The sequence below is a fragment of the Canis lupus genome, chromosome 38, assembly GCF_011100685.1.
Source record: "Canis lupus familiaris isolate Mischka breed German Shepherd chromosome 38, alternate assembly UU_Cfam_GSD_1.0, whole genome shotgun sequence".
Lineage (NCBI taxonomy): Eukaryota > Metazoa > Chordata > Mammalia > Carnivora > Canidae > Canis > Canis lupus.
Genome location: NC_049259.1, coordinates 3474370 through 3497246, shown reverse-complemented (window position 1 = coordinate 3497246; position 22877 = coordinate 3474370). Strand labels below are relative to the sequence as shown.

Genomic DNA, 22877 nt, shown 5'->3' with positions numbered 1-22877 from the left:
AAAATAATAGAGCAAATCAATGAAACTAGGAGCTCATTCTTTGAAAAAAAAATTTAATAAATTTGATAAACCCCTAGTCAGATCTATAAAAAAAAAAGGACTCAAATAAATAAAATCACAAATGAGAGAGGAGAAATAATAACCAACACCACAAAAATACAGATAATCGGGCAGCCCCTGTGGCGCAGCGGTTTAGCGCCGCCTGCAGCCTGGGGTGTGATCCTGGAAACCCGGGATCGAGTCCCACGTGGGGCTCCCTGCAAGGAGCCTGCTTCTCCCTCTGCCTGTGTCTCTGCCTCTCTCTCTGTCTCTATCAATAAATAAAATCTTTAAAAAATAAAAAAAATTAAAAAAATACAAACAATCACAAGAGAATATTCTGAAAAACTGCATGCAAACAAATTGGACAACTTAGAAGAAATGGATAAGTTTCTAGAAACATAAACCTACCAGAATTGAAACAAGAAGAAAAAACTTGAACAGACCAATCACCAGCAAAAAAATTGAATCAGTAATCAAAAAACTCCCAATAAACAAAAGTCCAAGACCAGATGGCTTCATAGGTGAACCCTACCAAATATTTTTTTTAAAGATTTATTTGTTTATTTTTAGAGGAGGAGGGGCAGAAGGAGAGACAGAGAATCCAAGCAGACTCCCTGCTGAGCACAGAGCACGACATGGGGCTCAATCTCATGACCCTGAGATCACCACCTGAACCAACCGAAATCAAGAGTCAGATGCTTAATTGATGAGCCACCCAGGCACCCCTCTACCAAATATTTAAAGAAAAGTTAATATCTATTCTTCTCAAACTATTCCAAAAAACAGAAAAGGAAAGAAGACTTCCAAATTCACTTTATGAAGACAGTACCCTGTAACCAAAACTAGAAAAAGAAACCACAAAAAAAAAGGGACTTATAGGTCAATATTTCTGAGGAACATAGACACAAAAATTCATAACAAAATATTAACAAATGGAATCCAACAATTCATTTAAAAAAATATTCACCACCATCAAGTGGATTTATTCCTGGGTTTCAATACTGGTTCAATTTTTTTTCCAGTCCATATTTTAATTTTTTTGAAAAATTCCTGACATTACAGAACTAAACTGAAATGTATTAATATTCCACTCTTACATTTCCATGACAAACAGAAAAATTTCATGAGCCAAAAAAGGGGGGGGGGGGGAGAAACTATAAAACTAAATATGGATCTCAGCATTAACAGCTGAACAGAGAAAGGAATTAAAACGCTTTAATTAAAAAATCATGAGTGGATGATAAAGTGTGTAGAAACTGAAAATTTACAAACTATTTAAAACCTGGAATCGCTGACTGGTTCAATATTCACAAATCAATCAATATAATACATCACATCAGTAAAAAGAAGGATAAGAACTTCAATAGATGCCAAAAGAGGAATTTGACAAAGTACAATATCCATTCATGAAAAAAGTCCTCAACAAAGTATATTAAGAGGGAGCATACGGGCAGCCCGGGTGGTTCAGCGGTTTAGCGCCGCCTTCAGCCCAGGGCATGATCCTGGGGTCCCGGGATCGAGTCCCACATTGGGCTCCCTGCGTGGAGCCTGCTTCTCCCTCTGCCTGTGTCTCTGCCTCTCTGTGTGTGTGTGTCTCTCATGAATAAATAAATAAATAAATCTTTAAAGAAAAAAAAAAGAGGGAGCATACCTCCACATAATAAAAGCCATATATGAAAAACCCACAGCTAACATCATCCATAGTGGCGAAAAACTGAGTGCTCCCCCTGAGGTCAGGAATGAGACAAGGGTGTCTCACCACTTTTATTCAGTCGAGTACTGGAAGTCCTAGCCACAGCAATCAGACAACAAAAAAGAAATAAAATGAATCCAAATCACTAAGGAGGAAGGAAAATCTTCACTATTTGCAGATGACATGATGTTGTATATAGAAAACCCAAAAGACTCCATCAAAACTTGCTAAAACTGATAAATACATTCAGTAAAGTTGTAGGTTACAACATCAAAGTACAGAAATCTATTGCCTTTCTATACAGCAATAATGAAGCAGCAGAAAGAAAAATTAAGAAAACTGACCCACTTGCAGTTGCACAAAAAATAATACCTAAGAATAAATCTAACCAAAGAGGTAAAGAATCTGTACCCTGAAAACTCTAAAATACTGATGAAAGAAATTGAAGATGACACAAAGAAATGGAAATACATTCCATGTTCAGTGGATTGGAAGAACAAACATTGTTAAAATGTCTATACCACTCAAAGCAATCTACTACACATTCAGTGCAAACCCTATCAAAATACCAACAGCATTTTTCACAGAACTAGTACAAACAATCCTAAAATCTGAATGGAACCACAAAAGACCCTAAATAGCCAAAGCAAGATCGAAAAAGAATAGCAATGCTGGAGGCATCACAGTTCAGACTTCAAGTTGTATTACAAAGTTGTAGTGATCAAAACAGTATGATATTGGCACAAAAATAGACATATAGATCGACAAAACAGCATAGAAAACACCGAAATAAACCCACATTTATACGGTCAAATAATCTTTGACAAAGCAGGAAAGAAAATCCAATAGGAAAAAGATGGTCTCTTCAACAAATAGTGTTGGGAAAACTGGACAGAACATGCAAAAGAATGAAACTGGACCACTTTCTTACACCATATACAAAAATACATTCAAAATGGTTGAAAGACCTAAATGTGAGACCTGAAATCACAAAAATCCTGGACGTAACTTTTCTGACATCACCCACAGCAACTTTCTAATAGATCCCCTGCGGCAAAGGAAACAAAAGTAGAATGCCTATTGGGATTACATCAAAATAAAAGCTTCTGCACAGCAAAGGAAACAATCAACAAAACTAAAAGGCAACTTGTGGAATGAGAGAAGATATTTGCAATTCACATGTCTGGTAAGGAGTTAGTATCCAAAATATATAAAGAACTGATAAAACTCAATACCAAAAACCCAAATCATCCAATTTAAAAATGGGCAGAAGACATGAAAAGAAATTTCTACAAAGAAGACACACAGATGGCCAACAGACATGAGAAGATATTCATCATCACTTATCATCAGGGAAATGGAAACCAAAACTATCACCTCACAGCTGTCAGAATGGCTGAAATCAACAACACAGGAAGCAACAGGTGTTGGCAAGGATGTGGAGAAAGAGGAACCCTCTTGCACTGTTGGTAGGACTGCAAACTGCTGCAGCCACTCTGGAAAACATATTGGAGGTTCCTCAAAAAGTTAAAAATATAATTACCATATAATCCAACCACTAGGTATCTACTCAAAGAACAAACACACTAATTCAAATGGATACATGCAACTTATAAAAGCATTATTTAGAATAACCAAGATATGGATGCAGCCTAAACGTCTACTGATTGATGAATGGATAAAGAAGAGGTGATATAGATTAGATAGATAGATAGATAGATAGATAGATAGATAGATAGATAAAACGAAATATATAATGGAATGTTACTAAACCTTAAAAAATGAAATCTTACCATCTGTAACAACATGGATGAAGCTAAAGAATATAATGCTAAGTAAATAAGTCAGAGAAAAATAAATACCATATGATTTCACTCGTGTGGAATATAAGAAACAAAACAAACGAGTAAAGGAAAAGTGAGAAAAAGAGAGAGAGAGAGAGACAAAGAAAAAAGACAAGGGACGCCTGAGTGGCTCAGCAGTTGAGCACCTGCTATTGGCTCAGGGCGTGATCCTGGAGTCCCGGGATCGGATCGAGTCCTACATTGGGCTCCCTGCATGGAGCCTGCTTCTCCATCTGCCTAAGTCTCTGCCTCTCTCTGTGTGTTTCTCATGAATAAATAAATAAAATATCTTTTTTAAAAAGACTAACTGTAAGAACAATATGATACCAGAAGGGTGAGAGGTGGTGGGGGCAGGAGAGGTGGGTGAAATAGGTGATAGGGATTAAGGACTGCCCTTGTTATGATGATCACTGGGTGATATATGCAATTGTTGAATCACTATATCATACACCTAAAACTAATATAACACTGTACATTAACCAACTGGTATTAAAATTAAAACTTAAATACATACATTCAATCTAGAAAAAAATAGAATGACATCAGCAAAATGACAGAATGCAAGTTTCTATTCTTTCCGGCAAAGAACACCAATTTTGACAATCACCTATAGACAAGAGCATCTTTGTGGGGGTCTGGGAATCTAGCAGAATTTTTAGCACACCATTACAGCAAAAAGATCCAAGAGTGGGTGCATTGAAGTGGGTGAGAGAAACAGTTTTAATATCTGAGTCACTCCTCCCCTAAAGTGACACAGTTCAGTGCCAAGAGGGACCCACTCAAGCCTGCAATTTCTCCACTGGGGGAAAGAGTCTGTGAGTTAGCATCTGGCTTCCTCAGCTGTGTGGGTCACTGACCAAAAGGCCCATTTTTTTCTCACCACATCTAGAATACTGAGGTGATCTTCATGACTGAAGGGATTGGGGAAAGCTTGGAGCACAGCAGTCAGTGCTCAGAATTCATCAAGGGACAAAGATCCTATTAAGCACTTTGCAGGCTACATCAGGGAGCATATCCACTAGCCACTGGGGATGACTTGCCTGCAGACCCCACTTACCTAATGGCACCCCTAACATTTCACACACCTGCTATCCATTGGCCAGCTCCTTGTGAATGCCTCACAGACAGTGAGTGCAGGAATTTTCAGATGGCTCATGAGCATATTTAGAAAGCCAAATTGACTCCACAGGAATGGTAGAGAGCATATACTTGAACATTCAGTACTGTGTCCAGGAAAGGAAACAGGAAGCTGTCAGGACCCTGACTGACTTTGCAGGTTTGAAAGAAGGCATATAATCTAAGAATTCCCTCTCAAGTGGTAGCAAAACATAGGGAGCAGATGCATCTATTAAAAAGGTCTTTAAAAAGCCTCAGAATCTATAACAGATATATTAATACTGACTTTTTTGAAAAGATAAACAAAATTGACAACAAAATCAGCTTTAGCTGATTAAGAGAGAGAAGATCAAATAAACCAAGTGAGAAATGAAAGTAGACACATTCAACTGATGCCACAGAAATACAAATGTTCATAAGAGACAACCATAAACAATTACATACCAACAAATTGCATAACCTAGAAGAAATGGGTAAATTCCTTTAAATACAAAACTTGCCAAAACAAAATCATTAAGAAAAGGAAAATCTGAACAAACAATAACAAGGAACAAGACCGAATCATTAAACTGTTTCTGCAAAGAAAAGTCTAGGACCAGAAGGTTTCATTGTAATTTAAAGAAGAATTAATACCAATTCTTCTCAAACCATTCCAAAAATTTGAGGACAGCGGGCACTTCTAAAACTACTTTATGAGGGATCCCTGGGTGGCGCAGCGGTTTAGCGCCTGCCTTTGGCCCAGGGCGCGATCCTGGAGACCCGGGATCGAATCCCACGTCGGGCTCCCGGTGCATGGAGCCTGCTTCTCCCTCTGCCTGTGTCTCTGCCTCTCTCTCTCTCTCTCTCTCTCTCTGTATGACTATCATAAATAAATAAAAATTAAAAAAAAAAAAAAAAAATAAAACTACTTTATGAGATCAACATTATTTTAATACCAAAGCTAGACAGGAAATTACAAGGAAAAAATTATAGGCCAGTATCATTGATAAACATAAATACAGAAAAGCTCAACAAAATATTAGCAAACTGAATTCAACAGCACACTAAAAGATTCATACACCATAATGGAGTTGGGTTTATCCATGAGACTCAAGAATGGTTCAAAACATGCAAATCAGTAATGTGATACACCACTATAACCACTATATTAAACCACTGATGAAAATAACTAGATAAATTAAAGATTTAAATATGACTTGAAACCATGGAAGTCCTAGAGGATACATAGGGAAATATTTTCTTGACATTGGTCTTAACAATGATATTTTTGGGATATGACATCAAAAGCACAGATAGTAAAAACTGAAATAAATAAAACTATATCAAATGTATCAAATGAAAGAACTTCTACTCAGCAAATCAACAAGATGAAAAGGCGACCAATGGAATGGAAGAAAATATTTGCAAATCATAGATCTGATGGAGGGATATATAAATAATACAACTCCTACAACTCAATAACAAAAAATTCCAATTCAATTAAAAAATATGCAAAGATCTGAATAGACATTTTTCTGAAGAATACTTGCAAATGCCTAATTGGTTCTTAAAATCACTAATCATCAGGCATATGCAAATCAAAACCACAATGAACTACCACCTCATACCTGTTTTATGGCTTTTATCAAAAAGACCAGACATAACAAGTGTTGGTGAGATGTGAAGTAAAGGAAACATTTGTATACTTTGGGTGGGAATGTAATTTGTTATAGGGGTATGAAAAACAGTATGGAAGTTCCCCAGAAAGTTAATAGAACTACCATATGATCCAGCAATCCCATTTTGGGGTATATATCTAAAAGAAATAAAATCAATATATTAAAGAAATATCTGCACCCTCACGTTCATTATAGTTTTATCCACAATAGCCAACATACAGAAACAATCTAAGTGTCCACTGATGGATGAATAGATAAGGAAGATGTGGTATAGGGCACCTGGGTGGTTCAGTGATTGAGCATCTGCCTTTGGCTCAGGTCATGAACCCAGGGTCCTGGGATTGAGTCCTGCATCCGGCTCCCTGCAGGGAGCCTGCTTCTCCCTCTGCCTGTGTCTCTACCTCTCTCTATGTATCTCATGAATAAATAAATAATTTTTTTAAAAAGGAAGATGTAGTGTATATATATATATGTACAACGGAATATTATTCAACCATGAGAAAAAAGAAAGTTGTGTTATTCACAATAACATGGTTGAACCTAGAGTGCATTATGTTAAACATAATAAGCCAGACATAGACAAATATTTCATGATAATCCTTTATATGAAGTCAAAAAAGAAGAGGTCAAATTCTTAGAAGCAGAGAATAGAATGGCAATTCTCTATGGCTTGCCGATAGGGGAAATGAGGAGATGCTGGTTCAAGGATGTAAGCCTTCAGTTATAAGATGAATAATTCTGAAGATCTAACATACAACATGATGGCTGTAATTTGTGATAATGTATGGTACAGATGAGGGATCCCTGGGTGGCGCAGCGGTTTGGCGCCTGCCTTTGGCCCAGGGCGCGATCCTGGAGACCCGGGATCGAATCCCACGTCGGGCTCCCGGTGCACGGAGCCTGCTTCTCCCTCTGCCTGTGTCTCTGAGCCTCTCTCTCTCTGTGACTATCATGAATAAATAAATAAAATCTTTAAAAAAAAAAAAAAAAAAAAAATGTATTGTACAGATGAAATTTGCTAAGAGAGTAGATCTTAAGCATTCCAGCTACAAAAAAAAAAAAAAAAAAACAACCCACAAAGGATTTATGTGAGGTGATTAATGCGATTTGGAAAATCATTTCCAAATGTATATGTGGACCAAGTCATCTCATTATACAATTTATATACACAATTTTGTCAATTATACTTCAATAAAGCAGAAAGGAAAACCTATAATAGACATACAAAATATAATAAGTATCAAAGTAAATAACTATAAAACATAATCAAATAACAAAAGAAGTCATCAAAAGTGGAAGGGTTTGGGGATCCCTGGGTGGCGCAGCGGTTTGGCGCCTGCCTTTGGCCCAGGGCGCGATTCCTGGAGACCCGGGATCGAATCCCACGTCAGGCTCCCGGTGCATGGAGCCTGCTTCTCCCTCTGCCTGTGTCTCTGCCTCTCTCTCTCTCACTGTGTGCCTATCATAAATAAATAAAAAATTAAAAAAAAAAAAAAGTGGAAGGGTTTGAAAAAGCAATTGCTAAAGAGAAGGCAATTAGCCAAATGTGAATAGTAATTGTTTCCCTATCAATAATTCCTTTAAATGTAAATGGATTGAATTTACCTATTAAAAGGAATACAGTACCTGAATGAGTAAAAAAGACAACAAGAACTCACTTTAGATTTAAAGACACAATAGAGGGCAACCCAGGTGGCTCAGCAGTTTAGTGCTGCCATCAGCCTAGGGTGTGTGATCCTGGGGTCTCGGGATCGAGTCCCATGTCAGGCTCCCTGCAGGGAGCCTGCTTCTCCCACTGCCTGTGTCTCTGCTTCTCTCTGTGTGTGTCTCTCTCATGGGGAAATAAATAAAATATTTTAAAAAAATAAATAAAGACACAATAGGATAAAAGTGAAGGAATGGAAAAAGAGATTTCTTGCAATTGGCAACCAAATAGTGGTTATACATATATGCAAAAAAAAGAAAAAAGACTTTGTCTAAAACTGAATTACATAATAATAAAAGTCAGTTCAATAGGAAGATGCAGCAATTTTCAACATATGTGGATCCAACATTGGAATTCCTAAATATAGCAAATATCGACAGATGCAAAGAGGAGAATTGACAGCAATACAATATTAGGAGACTTCAATACCCCACCTTGAATAGCAAATAGAACCCTCTGACAAAATTCAGGAAAGAAACTATAGATTTGAACAATATAAACAAAATGGACCAAATAGATATATACAGAATTTTCCACCCAACAGTGGAAGAGTACATTCGTCTCAACTGCACATGAAAGACTATGCAGTATCTTTTTCAACCACAATGGAGTAAAACTAGAAATCAGTGACAGCAAAAGGAATGATATAATTCACAAATACCTGGAAAGAAGACAACTGTCAAGCAACAATTAGATCAAGGAGGAAAGTGCAGGAGAATTTTTAAAAATACCTTGAGACAAAAATAAAAATATATATATAACAAGATTTAGATATGCTGCAAAAACAGTGAGAAGAGGGAAGTTTAGTGACAAATGCCTACATTAAATACAGATCTCATATAAAGAACCTAACTTTATACCTCAAGGAACTAGAAAAAAAAACTAAGCCCAAAGTTAGAAGGGAGTAAATAATAAAGATCAGAGCAGAAATAAATCAAATAGAGAATAATGAAACACCCTATTCCATCATCTCACTAAAAATAACCTATTCAAAGTTATGTGTATATTGGGTTTTCTTTGCTTTTCTTTTTCTAATTTCTTAAAGAGGAAACAATGAATTGATATAGTCTATTCTTTTCTATTGTATCTGTATAATGTTAAAAATTTCCCTCTCAGCACTACTTTAGTATCATCTCACAAAATTTTATTTAAAATGTTTTTCTTATCATTTAATTCAAAAGACTTAATGTCTTTTTACTTATTTATTGACTTGTTTTTTTCAATTGTTTAAGTAGGCTCCATGCCCAGTATAGAGCCCAACATAGGGCTTTAACTCACAGCCTTGAAATCAAGACCTGAGCTGAGATTAAGAGTCATGACTGGGCCACCCAGGAGCCCCTTTAATGTCTTTTTTTAAAAGATTATATACTTTTAATTCCATATCCTCAGTGTTTAATATTCCAAGTATCCCATGTCCAGTCTACTAGGTGCCCCAAGTGAAGGAATAAAATGACCAATTATGAAAAAAATATATACTCCATGTTTTCTCTTTTGAATTCTTTATCCATGGGCTATTCAATAAATAAAGCTGAATTTCGTGAAGAGACCTGATGATAACTGACAGAAGTCTTCTTTGCTTGCTTCAGGTTAAGTTATACATAATTTGAGGATCATTGTTTTGTTCTTAGAAGATAAATGAATGTAACGTGTTAATCTGTGTCATATTCATTGTTGAACTCCATTATGGTTTCAGTCAATCAGTTGTGATGACAAACATTTCAAATGATCAGAGTTGCAGTAGCTATGGCAGCAGATTCTCTGAGATCATCACCTGATCTGAGATAGCCCAATTAGTTAACCAAATACTGGGGTTGCTAAAGAGATCCTAAATAACTCACTATTTAAAACAATTGCCTAGAAAGGATCCATTGCGAGTATAGATGCCATGGAATTCCAGATCCATTAGACAAACAAATTTCTAAAAAATTCCTAGAAGGGATTGTATTTTGAATTTTGCTTCTAAATTCCAAAAAAAAATTTAATAAACTATCCTGATTTAATATCTTTAGAAACTTTTAGCTTATTTTTTCTGTCACAAGAATTTGGGTGATTCAGGCTTTTCTGGGTTTTCATTTATAAATGACTCCTTAGTGTTTATACTGTTACATTACTTGAGCCTTTATAAAAATATTTATTTATATGCTGTCTTTTCCTTATATTTTCTCCTTTTCAGAAACATGTTCAACATCACAGATAAAAATTGAAAATGGATTTTTTTCTGAATATGAACTTACATATGTCTTGGCTACAGTAACCCAATATCAGTGTAAATCAGGATATTTAACACCAGATGGTAAAACGTCAGGAACAGTTAAATGTCTGGAAAAGGGATGGTCACCTCAACCCATATGCATCAGTGAGTAATTTATTATGTTCATATTCATTATTCTGATGATCATTGGGCAAAGGTTTACTTTAACTCATTTCTTTTCTGGGAGGAGGGGCTGACGTGGTTCCCATTTGAAAAGATAAATGAAAAAATGTCATTTTTTGCCTTTAAGATTAATCACTTGTAGGGTGGAATATCAGTCCATTCTTCAGTTTTTCTTCCACTTTAAAACATCTTGTGATTAAATAAATAAATAAAATAAAGCATCTTGTGATTTGGAAACTAGATAGGGAGACTTCTGTGTATTCTCCTGTAAACTAGTTTATTTTTGGCTGACATCTTTGTTCCTATTGTACCTGTTTTTAGGCGATTAAATTTTTATGTCAGAGTTTTTGTTCCCAGACATAAGTTACATTTTTAAGTGAAGATCTGGGTCCATAGTGCATAATTTTATTTTAATCTGTGAATTTGGGGATCCCTGGGTGGCTCAGAGGTTTAGTGCCTGCCTTTGGCCCAGGGCGTGATCCTGGAGACCTGGAATCAAGTCCCACATCAGGCTCCCTGCGTGGAGCCTGCTTCTCCCTCCGCCTGTGTCTCTGCCTTACTCTCTCTCTCTCTCATTAATAAATAAATAAAATATTAAAAAACATCCCCTCCCTTAGGAAATCTTCATAAACATCTAGTTACTGGAGACAGAAATGCTTCTTGATAGTACCAAATGCAGCTGTGTTGAAAGATTTCCCTGTCCCTAGGTATTTATGAAGATTTATGCTATATTCCAAAGCTACACAGTGAAATTTTTGAACTTATATTTAGCACATTCACCTTAAGTAAAGTGGATATTTGCATATCCATTTCCACTGTTTTCACTTCCTTATTTTTTCAATTTCTATGCTTACTACGGGCACTAGCTACAGAAAAAATGATAAATTTGTTCCTATATCAAAATCATTTTATGCTAAATTGTAATCAGCTATCCATTAAAATAGTCTTATTATTGAAAAGAAAATCTCTCGGGTCTTTTTTTTTAAGGTTTTGTTGATTTATTCAGAGACATAGAGAGAGAGAGAGGCAGAGACACAGGCAGAGGGAGAAGCAGGCTCCATGCAGGGAGCCCAACGTGAGACTCGATCCCCGGACTCCAGATCACGCCCTGGGCCGAAGGCAGTCACTCCACTGCTGAGCCACCCAGGCGTCCCTCTCGTTTTTGCTAGTAGAATTTTGCTTTGTTTTTTAAAGCTTTAAGGTAGCTGGCTACCTAATACAGTATAACATTTGAGATGAATTATTTCAACCTTTATTAATATCATCCCAGTATAGTGCTAGCAAAAATTGAGACTTTTAACCATTTGCTTCCTCATAATGAATTATAAAAAATAGAGTTATCTTACAAAAAAAAATAGAGTTATCTTTTATTCAGTCTTGGTAAGTTTAAAAGAATGCACAGACACTAGGAATATATTTCAGAAAGAAAATCAGCATGTGAGCTTTAGAATCTGTTATGTTGTAGACTTTTATAGAATGTTTAAAAAGTTACCTGCGTTGTTGAAAATTAGTGTTATTCAACTAATCTGGCATATTTGTAGCACTGCTAATGAGTTTGGCATCTTAATTCACAAAATGCTATTTTGTTTTGCTAGGAAAAGTATACGTCTATAACGGCCTATTTTACTACAAGCATGGGATGAACACATAAGTATAACTGATTGAGAAAAATGTTCTTAGAATGAAGTTTTCAGAGTGTTGAAGTGATAAGAAAAATGCTGGGTAGAAACATTTTTTTTTTTCATTTTTGAGTAACTTTTTCAGAAGAATGATTTATCACTGGTATTTTTAAACTTTTTTAATATGATACTTAATTTATTAGCACATACTAATTGATACAGCTTTTTTTACTGCCTTGGGATGAGACTTAATTGCATTGTCCGATAGATAATATTGGAAATAAAACCCTCAATTCTATCATGCATTAGAATCTTGTGACATGCCGGTACCAGAGAATGCCAGAATCAAAAGTAATGCCACATGGTTTGGACTCAATGACAATGTGGACTATGAATGCTATGATGGATTTGAAGGCAGACAAGGGCGCACAGGTTCCATAGTGTGTGGTGATGACGGTTGGTCTCATAAACCAGCATGTTTTGGTAAGTACTGTTTTTTAAGGGAATTATTTTTTTCAGGATTAACAAAATATGTTTAAAATATTCCATTTTGAAGAAATTTGCATTATTTAAAGTCATTTTTAAGAAGTAAGGACTAAAATCAGAGTGTCTCCTTCTGATTAAATGTAAACTGGGAGAAGAGGGTATTTTAAAGCCCAAAGACAATGATCTTTAACACAGTACATTAATATTTCCTGTGAGCCATACACATGATAGATTTGTAAATAAAGGCTATTGTGTTTGTTACTCTAAATGCAGGCTTTCATATTATTTAAAATGGGGTTCTTTTAGTATATAATGTAAGAAAACCAAAATTATAGTTTATTACAATTGCATCAACTAATTGTTCCTGAGTTTCTGCTTTTACACATCCTACCTTGAGTGTTAGTTTCTTCAGGTCCGAAAGCTCTTTCTTTCCTGACTTTGACAAGTTCTATGGACTATTACAAGAATTTCTTTCATGTTTCCTAATCCACTATTTTCTAGAACTAGGAGTAGGACTTGAATCTGTGCAAAACTTGAGTAGATTTAGAGTGTTCCAAGCCAAGGAAACAGTATGTGCAAAACTTTAACAGCAAAACAGTATTTGGGAAATATCAGGGTGAGCAGATTCCACTTAAGATGTGGGAGAATTTTATGAACTGAGGCTGAGTAGGAGGTAAAGAAAGGATTAGCCAGGTTATTTTCAAGGCATGTCAGCATTTAGATTAATTTTATGATTGATAAAAAGCCATGAAAGAGTCTTACAGAGAGAAAGAATATAATTTTATTTAGATTTTTTGAAAAGTTTTTTTTCCATATGTTGTGCTTATGGTGGCAAGAGAAGATTCAGAAGTTTATGCCAGGTGAATAAGTGTAGGGATTAGGAGAAGGTGATGGCTGATGAGATGCAAAGCAGAACACATTAGAGATCTATTTTGTTGGTAGAAAACACAAGTGATGTTTACTAAACATTGGATACAGGAGATAGTTATGATCAAGGGATTCACATGCTTGTTTTACTTTTTTTTTTTTTCATAAGCAAATAAGTAAATGGCAATGCCTTTTTGTAAGGTGGTGCTAGTAGAAGAAAGAGCACTCTGGGAGGATGTTCCTCTGGGAGGAACATCACAACTTTTGACTTGAGCACATTATGCTTGGGCTACCCATGGACAGTCAAATTGGCTATGTAAATGAATATATGGGTCAAGCTCAGAGATCTGTATTTGGAATTATCACCCAGTAAATGATGATAGCCAATTGGAAATGAATGCAAAATAAAAAGAGAAGAGAGCTCAAGATTGAGCCCTGAAGCATTTCAACATTTATGAGTCAGGCAGAAGAGGAATAGGTGGCAAAGTAGATAGGAAAAAGGACGACCCAGAACACTCGGAGAAGAAAACATTTTAGAATGATTGTTCTCAGAGATGTGCAGAGAAAAAAAATGATTAAAGGATAAAAAAGTATACACAAATCCTGTGGAGTCAGTCTGGTCAGATTCTAATTCCAATTCCATCACTTACTAAGCATGCATCTTAGAGCAACAACCAAATTTATTTGAAGCTTCGTTCACTCTTCCTCATCTGCAAAATGTTTTAGTAATTACAAATGCTTTAATATTTCAAAGGATTGTTTTTCTTTTTTAGTATGATTCTAATATTGAAATCCCAGTTTTTAATTTTATGCATGAATTAGCAAGATAAGAGGGTTCCAAATAAGAAAAATGCTTTTTATAATATTTAGGAATGTCACAAATGTCACAAAGTTGACAAATTTGAAAGAATAATTTTACATACTTCTAATTTGAATCAGAATAATCAATAATTCATTAATAGATGCTAAAATTATAGGTTTAATAAAGACAGTTGTATATTATACAAATATTCAGGACACCTAGAATATACCTAGTTATATGGCCTTGAACATGCTTCTTTATTTTGTTTCATGTTTCAGTTTATGGTTCACTTTGATATCTTTACTAATATAATTAATATAATATAAATTAAGCAATTTTTATAGTTTCCCTAAAACACATCAGAAATGCCTTGTGTGCATTCTAGTTCTCCAATTATATTTGCATTAAAAAAAATACTAATTCTTACTTGAGTGAATTTTAAAATTGTAGCAGCGGTTTTTATTTAATGTGAGAATACTTTCATGATTTGAGAGTACAAAACAATATCACATTATATTTTATAAATAAATATCAGTTATAAAATCAGATCTAATGTTAACTTGTTTATATTACAAATTAAAAAGTATTCAAGATATATATATATATTGCTATTCAATACCTTAATATTTCTGAGTTCCTTATGAATTTAGAAGGTGTATAAGGCCTAATATGTAATATTTTTCAGGGAGGAGGATTTATCTGATTCCCTTCTGTATATGTAGTACCCAGCACCTCATTCTTACAAGACACACATAAAATTTGCTTTGGTAATGATTAATTACATATTCTTACTAAATTATTTGACCATTTTTTATAGAAATAGAATGCAAGATTCCTAAAATAGATGCACAATTACTTCCTATTCCCAAAAAGGACAAATATAAAGTTGGAGATGTGTTAAAATTCTCCTGCAGACCAAGATTTATAAGAGTTGGACCAGAATCAATTCAGTGTTACCACTTTGGATGGTCCCCTGTTTTTCCAATATGTAAAGGTGAATATCTGCCTTATAATTTTTAAAACAAGAATTAGGATTTGCATATCAACCTTTTTTTCTTTCACTCTTAATTTTCTGTTGTCTTTGAGACACAAGCAGAGGGAGAAACAGGCTCCATGCAGGCTCCATGCCTGGGTCTCTGCCTCTCTCTCTCTCTCTCTCTCTCTCTCTTTCTCTCTCTCTCTGCCTCTCATGAATAAATAAATAAAATCTTTAAAAAAATAAGATGGCTATGATAAATTATATTGTAAATTACATAAATTAATTTTTAAAGCTGTCTATTTTACTGGATTTGTAAGTCGTAAAATAGATAACCACTATTTACACAATATTTCTCCTGTAGAGCAAACAAAACACTGTGCTGCACCTCCTCATCTTCTTAATGGAGAAGTTAAGGAAACACAGAAGGAAACCTATGAACACAATGATTTGGTGGAATATGTTTGCAATACTAGATTTCTGATGAAGGGTTTTAATAAAATTCAATGTATTGATGGAGAGTGGACAGACTTGCCTATGTGTATTGGTAATGTATAAAAATATTAATATTTAAACATAAACCAACACTCTTTGTATTCATATAAACACCTAAATTACAATTTATAAATAAATACATATTGGTGAAATTTTCACAGAGGTGGAGAGTACTTGTGGAGATATACCTGAACTTAATTACGGCTCTGTTGTTGAGTCTTCTAACTCTCCCTATCACCATGGAGATTCAGTAGAGTTCAGTTGCAAAGAAGAATATACAATGGTTGGACCCAAGTCTATTACCTGTATTAGTGGAATGTGGACCGAACCTCCTCAGTGCATTGGTGAGAAGACACTTAATGAAATTTAATATTTTTATAGTAAAAGCTATAATCGCAAATATCTTTTTAAAATTTATGTTTATTTTTGAAAGTGTCAGGTCTTAAATTACGATGAAGGCAGACATTGTTTATAATTTCTTATGTGTCTACAAGTTATCGATGAAATTTTGTCAGTCTTCCTATCCCTGATATTAACATTGTTTATGAGTGTAAAACTAAATTTTACTTACCATTATTCATGTGATTTAAATCTCAGTACTAATTTCCAAGAAAATAGAACTCTCTTTGCATAAATACCATTTTTGTTTTTATGTGTGGCACTCTTGTGTTCAGGCCCTGGAAAACAAAGTTAAGAAAATATCCACTTACTACATTCCTATAGGAATCTTGCCCCCCTCAAAGTTTCTAACAATTTCCCAATCTGTTTCAAATGCAAAAGTGAATGTGCTGAAGGGTAGGTGGGTTGCAGTCTTCTCAGTCAGGTGTATAATTCCGTCGAAGGAGGCAGTCAGGGTCAGGCTGAGAAACAAATCTGATGGATGGACTTCACTCTGGTTGATGATGTGAAGCATCCCGACCTCTGGATGACCAAATTTTTTATGACTAACTGGAAGAATATTGGGTGCCCTTTTCATTCTTCCTAGAGTTTTCCTAGTTTCTACGTTCAAAAAGAACCCTGGATGTGCAGTCTTACTTATTCATCAGATTTCTAGGCATCAGTTGTTCCAAGGAGAAGGTAGGGCTTGGGCACATGCTCCATAAGAGCAGAGATTGATACCTGTTTTGCTCATGATGTGTTCCCAATACCCGAGACATATAGCAGACATTAAATAGGAGTTTGTTGAATGAATCATAAATTTCATTGCTTATTAATCCTTACATTTTTGCTAAACACATTCCCATTAGAACATTGTCAGTCCTTCAAGACTAATCTTCATTTTTGTCATCTTCTATCTCTCCAAATGATCTCACCTTATTTCATATGGGGGGACACCCAATGTTATAACAGGTAATAAGAACTCTCAGCTTTTCATTCTTCTAAAACATTTGCATCGGGACGCCTGGGTGGCTCAGTGGTTGAGCATCTGCCTTTGGCTCAGGGTGTGATCCCAGAGTCCTGGATTGAGTCCCACATCAGGCTTTCTGCATGGAGCCTGCTTCTCCTCCCTCTTCCTATGTCTCTTCCTCTCTCTGTGTGTCTCTCATGAATAAATACAATCTTTAAAAAGAATTGCTTCAATTATTACTCTTTTCTGATCTTCGAATTTACCTTCCAAAGGTTAATCTCCTACCTATATTCAGCTTAACATAATCCCCTTCTAGCTATCATAGACCTTACCCAATTTTGTCCTCTCAATGTTTATTTTGTACCTACAGCTAGTCCAGTTTTTCACTCTTCTCAAAATGCTTATTTTCTCCTAATAAACAAAGAAATTCTTTCAGAAACCAATCAATCATAAAACAATGACAACAACTACTACCACTCTTTTTGACTATAGATCATCCTCCAATTACCATCACCTGAACACTTTTTCTTTTGCTTCCCTCAACACTGGACAAGCCCTAAAACCAGGACTAATTCTCAGCCTTTAGCATGTTTTGAATTAGCCTCCTTTGTTTTCTTTTTTATTGTATTATAAAATCATTACTTCTTTGGCTAGTCATTAACTATATCAACTCATATTTTATGAAATCCAAAAAGTGCTCCAATCTGCATTGAATTTTTGAAATATGTAGATATATAAAAATATGTTATATTTAACTCAGAGCCAGCAAAAATTTACTAATATAGCATTATAATATTATTGAATGATAGGTTGATCTGGTGTATAAAGTAGCTCTTCAAAGATTATAAGGATATACACAGGAAACAGGTTGTGACTTTAAGTACCCAATTTCTTATTTGTCCCTATTTTTTAGTGATTATGCAAAAGATCTGCTGAAGTATTCACATTCTGTATAATACATCTTAGATGTACTTTTCTTACTATATTATAATACCTTTATTGGAAAAAAAAAACATTTAAACTAGCAACTTCATATATTCTATTTCCACAGATAAATATGGGACTAAATTAAGGCAGGTGATGACTGTTCAGTATGTAGATCATCCCAAAAAGTGAGCCTCTTAGCACTTTTCTAACTCCCAAAGTGCAGAATGTACTTATGAAGGACTTTTCTCTGAAATTTCAAAGACTGGACACAAGACTTGTGTTCACACATAAGAGCCCATCTCATGCAATAGGATCAGAAATAAATTGGTGAGGTTTATGGGCACAAATTCTAATTTTATTATACTATTGACTCTAAGCTATATTTATAGTAGTTTCTTTGATTCTTATAATTAGTATTTTCAAGGGAATATTTTCATTTTATAGCAACAGATGAACTTAAGAAGTGTACATACAGACTGACTAAATATGAGGCAAATCCATTAGATAACATTATATTTGATCATAATGACAACATAAGTTATAAATGCAGAAGAACATTAAAGCAGAAGAACTCAACGTGCATAAATGGACAATGGGATCCTGAACTAACCTGCATAGGTAAGCTCTTATTTATAATATTTTCAAAAACGTATTCTATTTCTTTCCTAACTTGTAAAAGTAGTATCTTTGCATCTTTTTAAAAAATTTTACCTATTTATTACTACACATAATTTTCAAGCTGGAAGGTAATTTAGAAACTAACCAAAACATAATTTCTTTTTTTTTTTTTTTAAGATTTTATTTATTCATTCATGAGAGACCCACAGAGAGAGGGAGAGACACAGGGCAGAGGGAGAAGCAGGCTCCATGCAGGGAGCCCGACATGGGACTCAATCCCAGGTCTCCAGGATCATACCCTGGGCCGAAGGCAGCGCTAAACTGCTGAGCCCTCTCCAAAACATAATTTCTGCTCCAAAACATAATTTCTAACTATTAATTGCATCCATGTATTAGTCAGCTATGAAACACACCACCCAGAAACTTGGTGGCATTGAATTAATATCTGGTCAGGTATCTTTAATATCAGAAAGGGAGACAGAACATAAAGACTCCTAACTTTGGGAAACGAACTAGGGGTGGTGGAAGGGGAGGAGGGCGGGGGGTGGGGATGAATGGGTGACGGGCACTGAGGGGGTCACTTGACAGGATGAGCACTGGGTGTTATTCTGTATGTTGGCAAATTGAACACCAATAAGAAATAAATTTATTATAAAAAATAATAAAGTTAAATGTGATGCCTCTAAAAAAAAAAAAAAGAATTAGCATTTTAGGGGATGCCCAAATAGGGCGATGGGGGATGAAGTCCCACATCAGGCTCCCTGCAGGGAACCTGCTTCTCTCTCTGCCTGTGTCTCTGCCTCTCTCTCTGTCTTTCATGAATAAATAAATAAAATCCTAAAAAAAAAAAAAAAAGAATTAGTGTTTTGGTTTTCTCTGAGGCTGAAGAGAGCACAAAGATGACATCCCCCTGGTCCATGTTCCCTGAAAACACCTCTGTAGCCTCCAGATGTGTGGCAAATCTGAAGTCTGCCCCTCAAGCTAAAGTTTTAGGACAAGTAAATAGTCCTGTTTCCGAGAAAGACTTGGAGTGTGTTTCAGTCAGCTGTCTGGGCACTCCGGGGCAGTACTTATTGTTTGTTGTGAAGGAGCCATTCAGCTCCTTTTCGGGTCTTTTTCAGAGGAAATTGTTCTCTATATAGCTGTAGATTCGAGGTGTCTTATGAGTGGAGATGGGGTCAGGATTTTCCTTTGCCTTTGTCATCACATTCGATTTGTGCATATTGATTTTATACTCTGACACTATACTAAGTTGCCTTATTCATTTCAGGTATTGTTTTGTAGATCTGTTGCAATTTTCTGTAAGCAATTAATATCGCTAAAAATACAAGATTTTATTTTTGCCAGTCCATTTTAATTTTTTTAATTTTTTTTTTTTTTATCACTGACTAGGACCTCTGGTAAACTGTTGAAAGAAAATGATGAGAACATACTTCTTTGTCTTATTCCTGATCACTGGGAGGAGGGTATTCAACATTATATAAGTATAATGTCACAAGTATAATGTCAATTTAGGATTTTTGTAGATGCCTTTTTTTAGCATAAGGAGATTTCCTTCTATTCTTACTTAACTGAGTGAGAAATTTTATGATCAACCAATGTTGAATGTTTTTAGATGGTTTTTGTTTATCTCTTGGTATGATAATATGACTTTCTTAACTCCGTTCATACAGTGAATTATATATATACATTTTTGAATGTTGAACAAATCTCTCCTTCCTGAAGTTAACCCTACGAGATGGTGACCTGTTATTCTTCCTATATTTTCATGTACTCGATTTGCTGATCTATTTTTAAGGAGTTTTGCATCTATATTCATGGGGAATATTAATCTGTAGTTAATTTTTCTTTTAATGCCTCTCCCAGGTTTTAAGATTATCGTGGCCTCATAATATTTTTTTTTCAATTTTTATTTATTTATGATAGTCACAGAGAGAGAGAGAGAGGCAGAGACACAGGCCGAGGGAGAAGCAGGCTCCATGCACCGGGAGCCCGATGTGGGATTCGATCCCGGGTCCCCAGGATCGCGCCCTGGGCCAAAGGCAGGCGCCAAACCGCTGCGCCACCCAGGGATCCCTATCGTGGCCTCATAAAACGAATTGAGGACTGCTCTCTATTTCTCTGTTTTCTGAAAGTATATGTATAATATTATTATTACACACATTACACAATATTATATATTACACATATCATTTTATTATTTTTACCGCAAATGACTGATAGACTTTACTCACAAAGTCACCTGACATATAATTTGCTTTTTTTGGAAATTTTTCTATTTTTTAAATATTTCATTTATTTATTCATGAAAGACAGAGAGAGAGAGAGGCAGAGACACAGCAGAGGGAGAAGCAGGCTCCTATGCAGGAAGCCTGATGTGGGACTTGGTCCTGCGACTCCGGGATCACACCCTGGGCCAAAGGCAGATGCTCAACTGCTGAGCCACCCAGGCATCCCTGAAAATTTTTCTCGGTGAAGAATTCAATTTCTTTAATAAGTAGTGAAATATTCAGATTTTCTTATTGTCTTTTGTCAATGCAGGGAAGTTGTATTTTTCAAGAAACAGCTCTATTTTGTCTAATTTATGAAATTGATTGGTATATATAATTGTTTCTAACAGTCAGTTAATATTCTATTTTCCTTTTAATTATATAGTTTCTTTGTTGGTATTACTTCTTTCATTCTTGACATTGATACTTATTTCTCCTTTCATCTTAATTATTCTTACTGTATTTTTTCTTCAGTTTTATTAATATTTCCAAATAACCAATTTTAATACTTAATTTTCTCCATTTACTCTCTTCTAATTTTTATAGCCTTATTAACATTCATTATTTTTTCTGTTTCTTTTTTTCTGTTTGTCTTTCTCAATTTTCTCTTTTCTGGTGACTTAACTAGTTTGTGCACTCTAATTACATTGATTTTAATTTTATTTTTTCATTTCTTAAGGTAGGAAATTAAAACATTGATTTAAACCATCCTACTTATTTTTTTTAAGATTTTATTTGTTTATTCATGAAAGACACATAGAGAGAGACAGAGACATAGGCAGAGGGAAAAGCAGGCTCCATGTGGGGAGCCTTATGTGGGACTTAATCCCAGGACTCCAGGATCATGCCCTGAGCCAAAGGCAGACGTTTAACCACTAAGCCACCCAGCCGTCAGGCCATCCTACTTTTTAAAGATAAATTCCATTTTTCCTTCTAAGTATCACTTTATAGCAGCCTCAAAATTTGTATATACATCTCATTTTCATTTAATTCTATGTTGAATGTTTTCTAATATTCCCTGCGATTTCTTCTTTGATGGGTCAGTTATTTAGATTTTGTTGCTTAATTTCCAAATATTTTTCCTGAATAAATTTATTCTTTTACAGCTTTTTTTGTTGTTGTTGTTGGTATGATTGCTATAAAAAGAGCTGCAAAAAAATACCAAATCATTTTTAAAATATAAAAATAAAATACAGGGACATCTGGGTGGCTCAGCTGTTGGGCACCTGCCTTTGGCTCAGGTCGTGATCCCGGATCAGGGATCAAGTCCTGCATCCGGCTCCCTGGGAGGAGCCTGCTTTTCCCTCTGCCTGTGTCTCTGCCTCTCTCTCTTAGTCTGTGTCTCTCATGAATAAGTTAATAAATCTTAAAATAATAATAATAAAATACAAATAAACTTTTTATAAAAGGATAAACAGACGATTCGCAGAATAGTAATTCTATCTTTAGGGAAATTTAATTGCTAGACCAACATCTGGCAAAATGTATCAGAGGAAGGACAAATTAACATTATTAGGACAAAAACGATTAAATATCAGATATAGAAGAAACTAAATCATTGAAAAAAACACGCCAAAATATTTAAAACAGAAATAAGAAAAAATTTTTGGTTAAATATAAAATACTTCTACGCTTAGAAAATATGAGACAGAAATCGAAAATATTAGTAAACATGAATGAAGTGTATTCAGTCAAATATTTCTCTGAATTGAGTACAAAATCTTGGGTAACTGAAATAACTTATAAGACTTCCCAGTGTACAACTCACATAAGACCTTTAATGAAATAAACACATGGCAGGAGAAAGCAAAATCAAGGACTCATAGAGAAGTCCCAAAGCCTCCAGGTATAGCCAGCTATCCAGAGTCTTCCCTCATTGAAAAAGACATGCTCTGTTTTCAGATTATGACCTGCCACAACGCTGTACAGTATCTCAGCTCCCTGGGAGATCAAACATGAATTTACAGAGAAATTTTATATACCTTGTTGGTCACGCAACTGAAGCTGGGCTGTCTAATCCGTCACACAGGGTGTATT

The 22877-nt window shown here is 35.1% G+C and overlaps 1 protein-coding gene across 1 annotated transcript in view; it reads left to right on the top strand.

The window, feature by feature from the left end:
- Positions 1 to 22877, top strand: part of CFH (complement factor H) — a 77388-nt gene that overhangs the window by 43303 nt on the left and 11208 nt on the right. The window contains exons 10-15 of the mRNA XM_038586088.1: positions 10232 to 10414; positions 12361 to 12534; positions 15024 to 15200; positions 15547 to 15729; positions 15839 to 16021; positions 18397 to 18570. Of these exons, the coding sequence (XP_038442016.1) occupies positions 10232 to 10414; positions 12361 to 12534; positions 15024 to 15200; positions 15547 to 15729; positions 15839 to 16021; positions 18397 to 18570 (1074 nt within the window). The remainder of the gene's footprint in view (positions 1 to 10231; positions 10415 to 12360; positions 12535 to 15023; positions 15201 to 15546; positions 15730 to 15838; positions 16022 to 18396; positions 18571 to 22877) is intronic.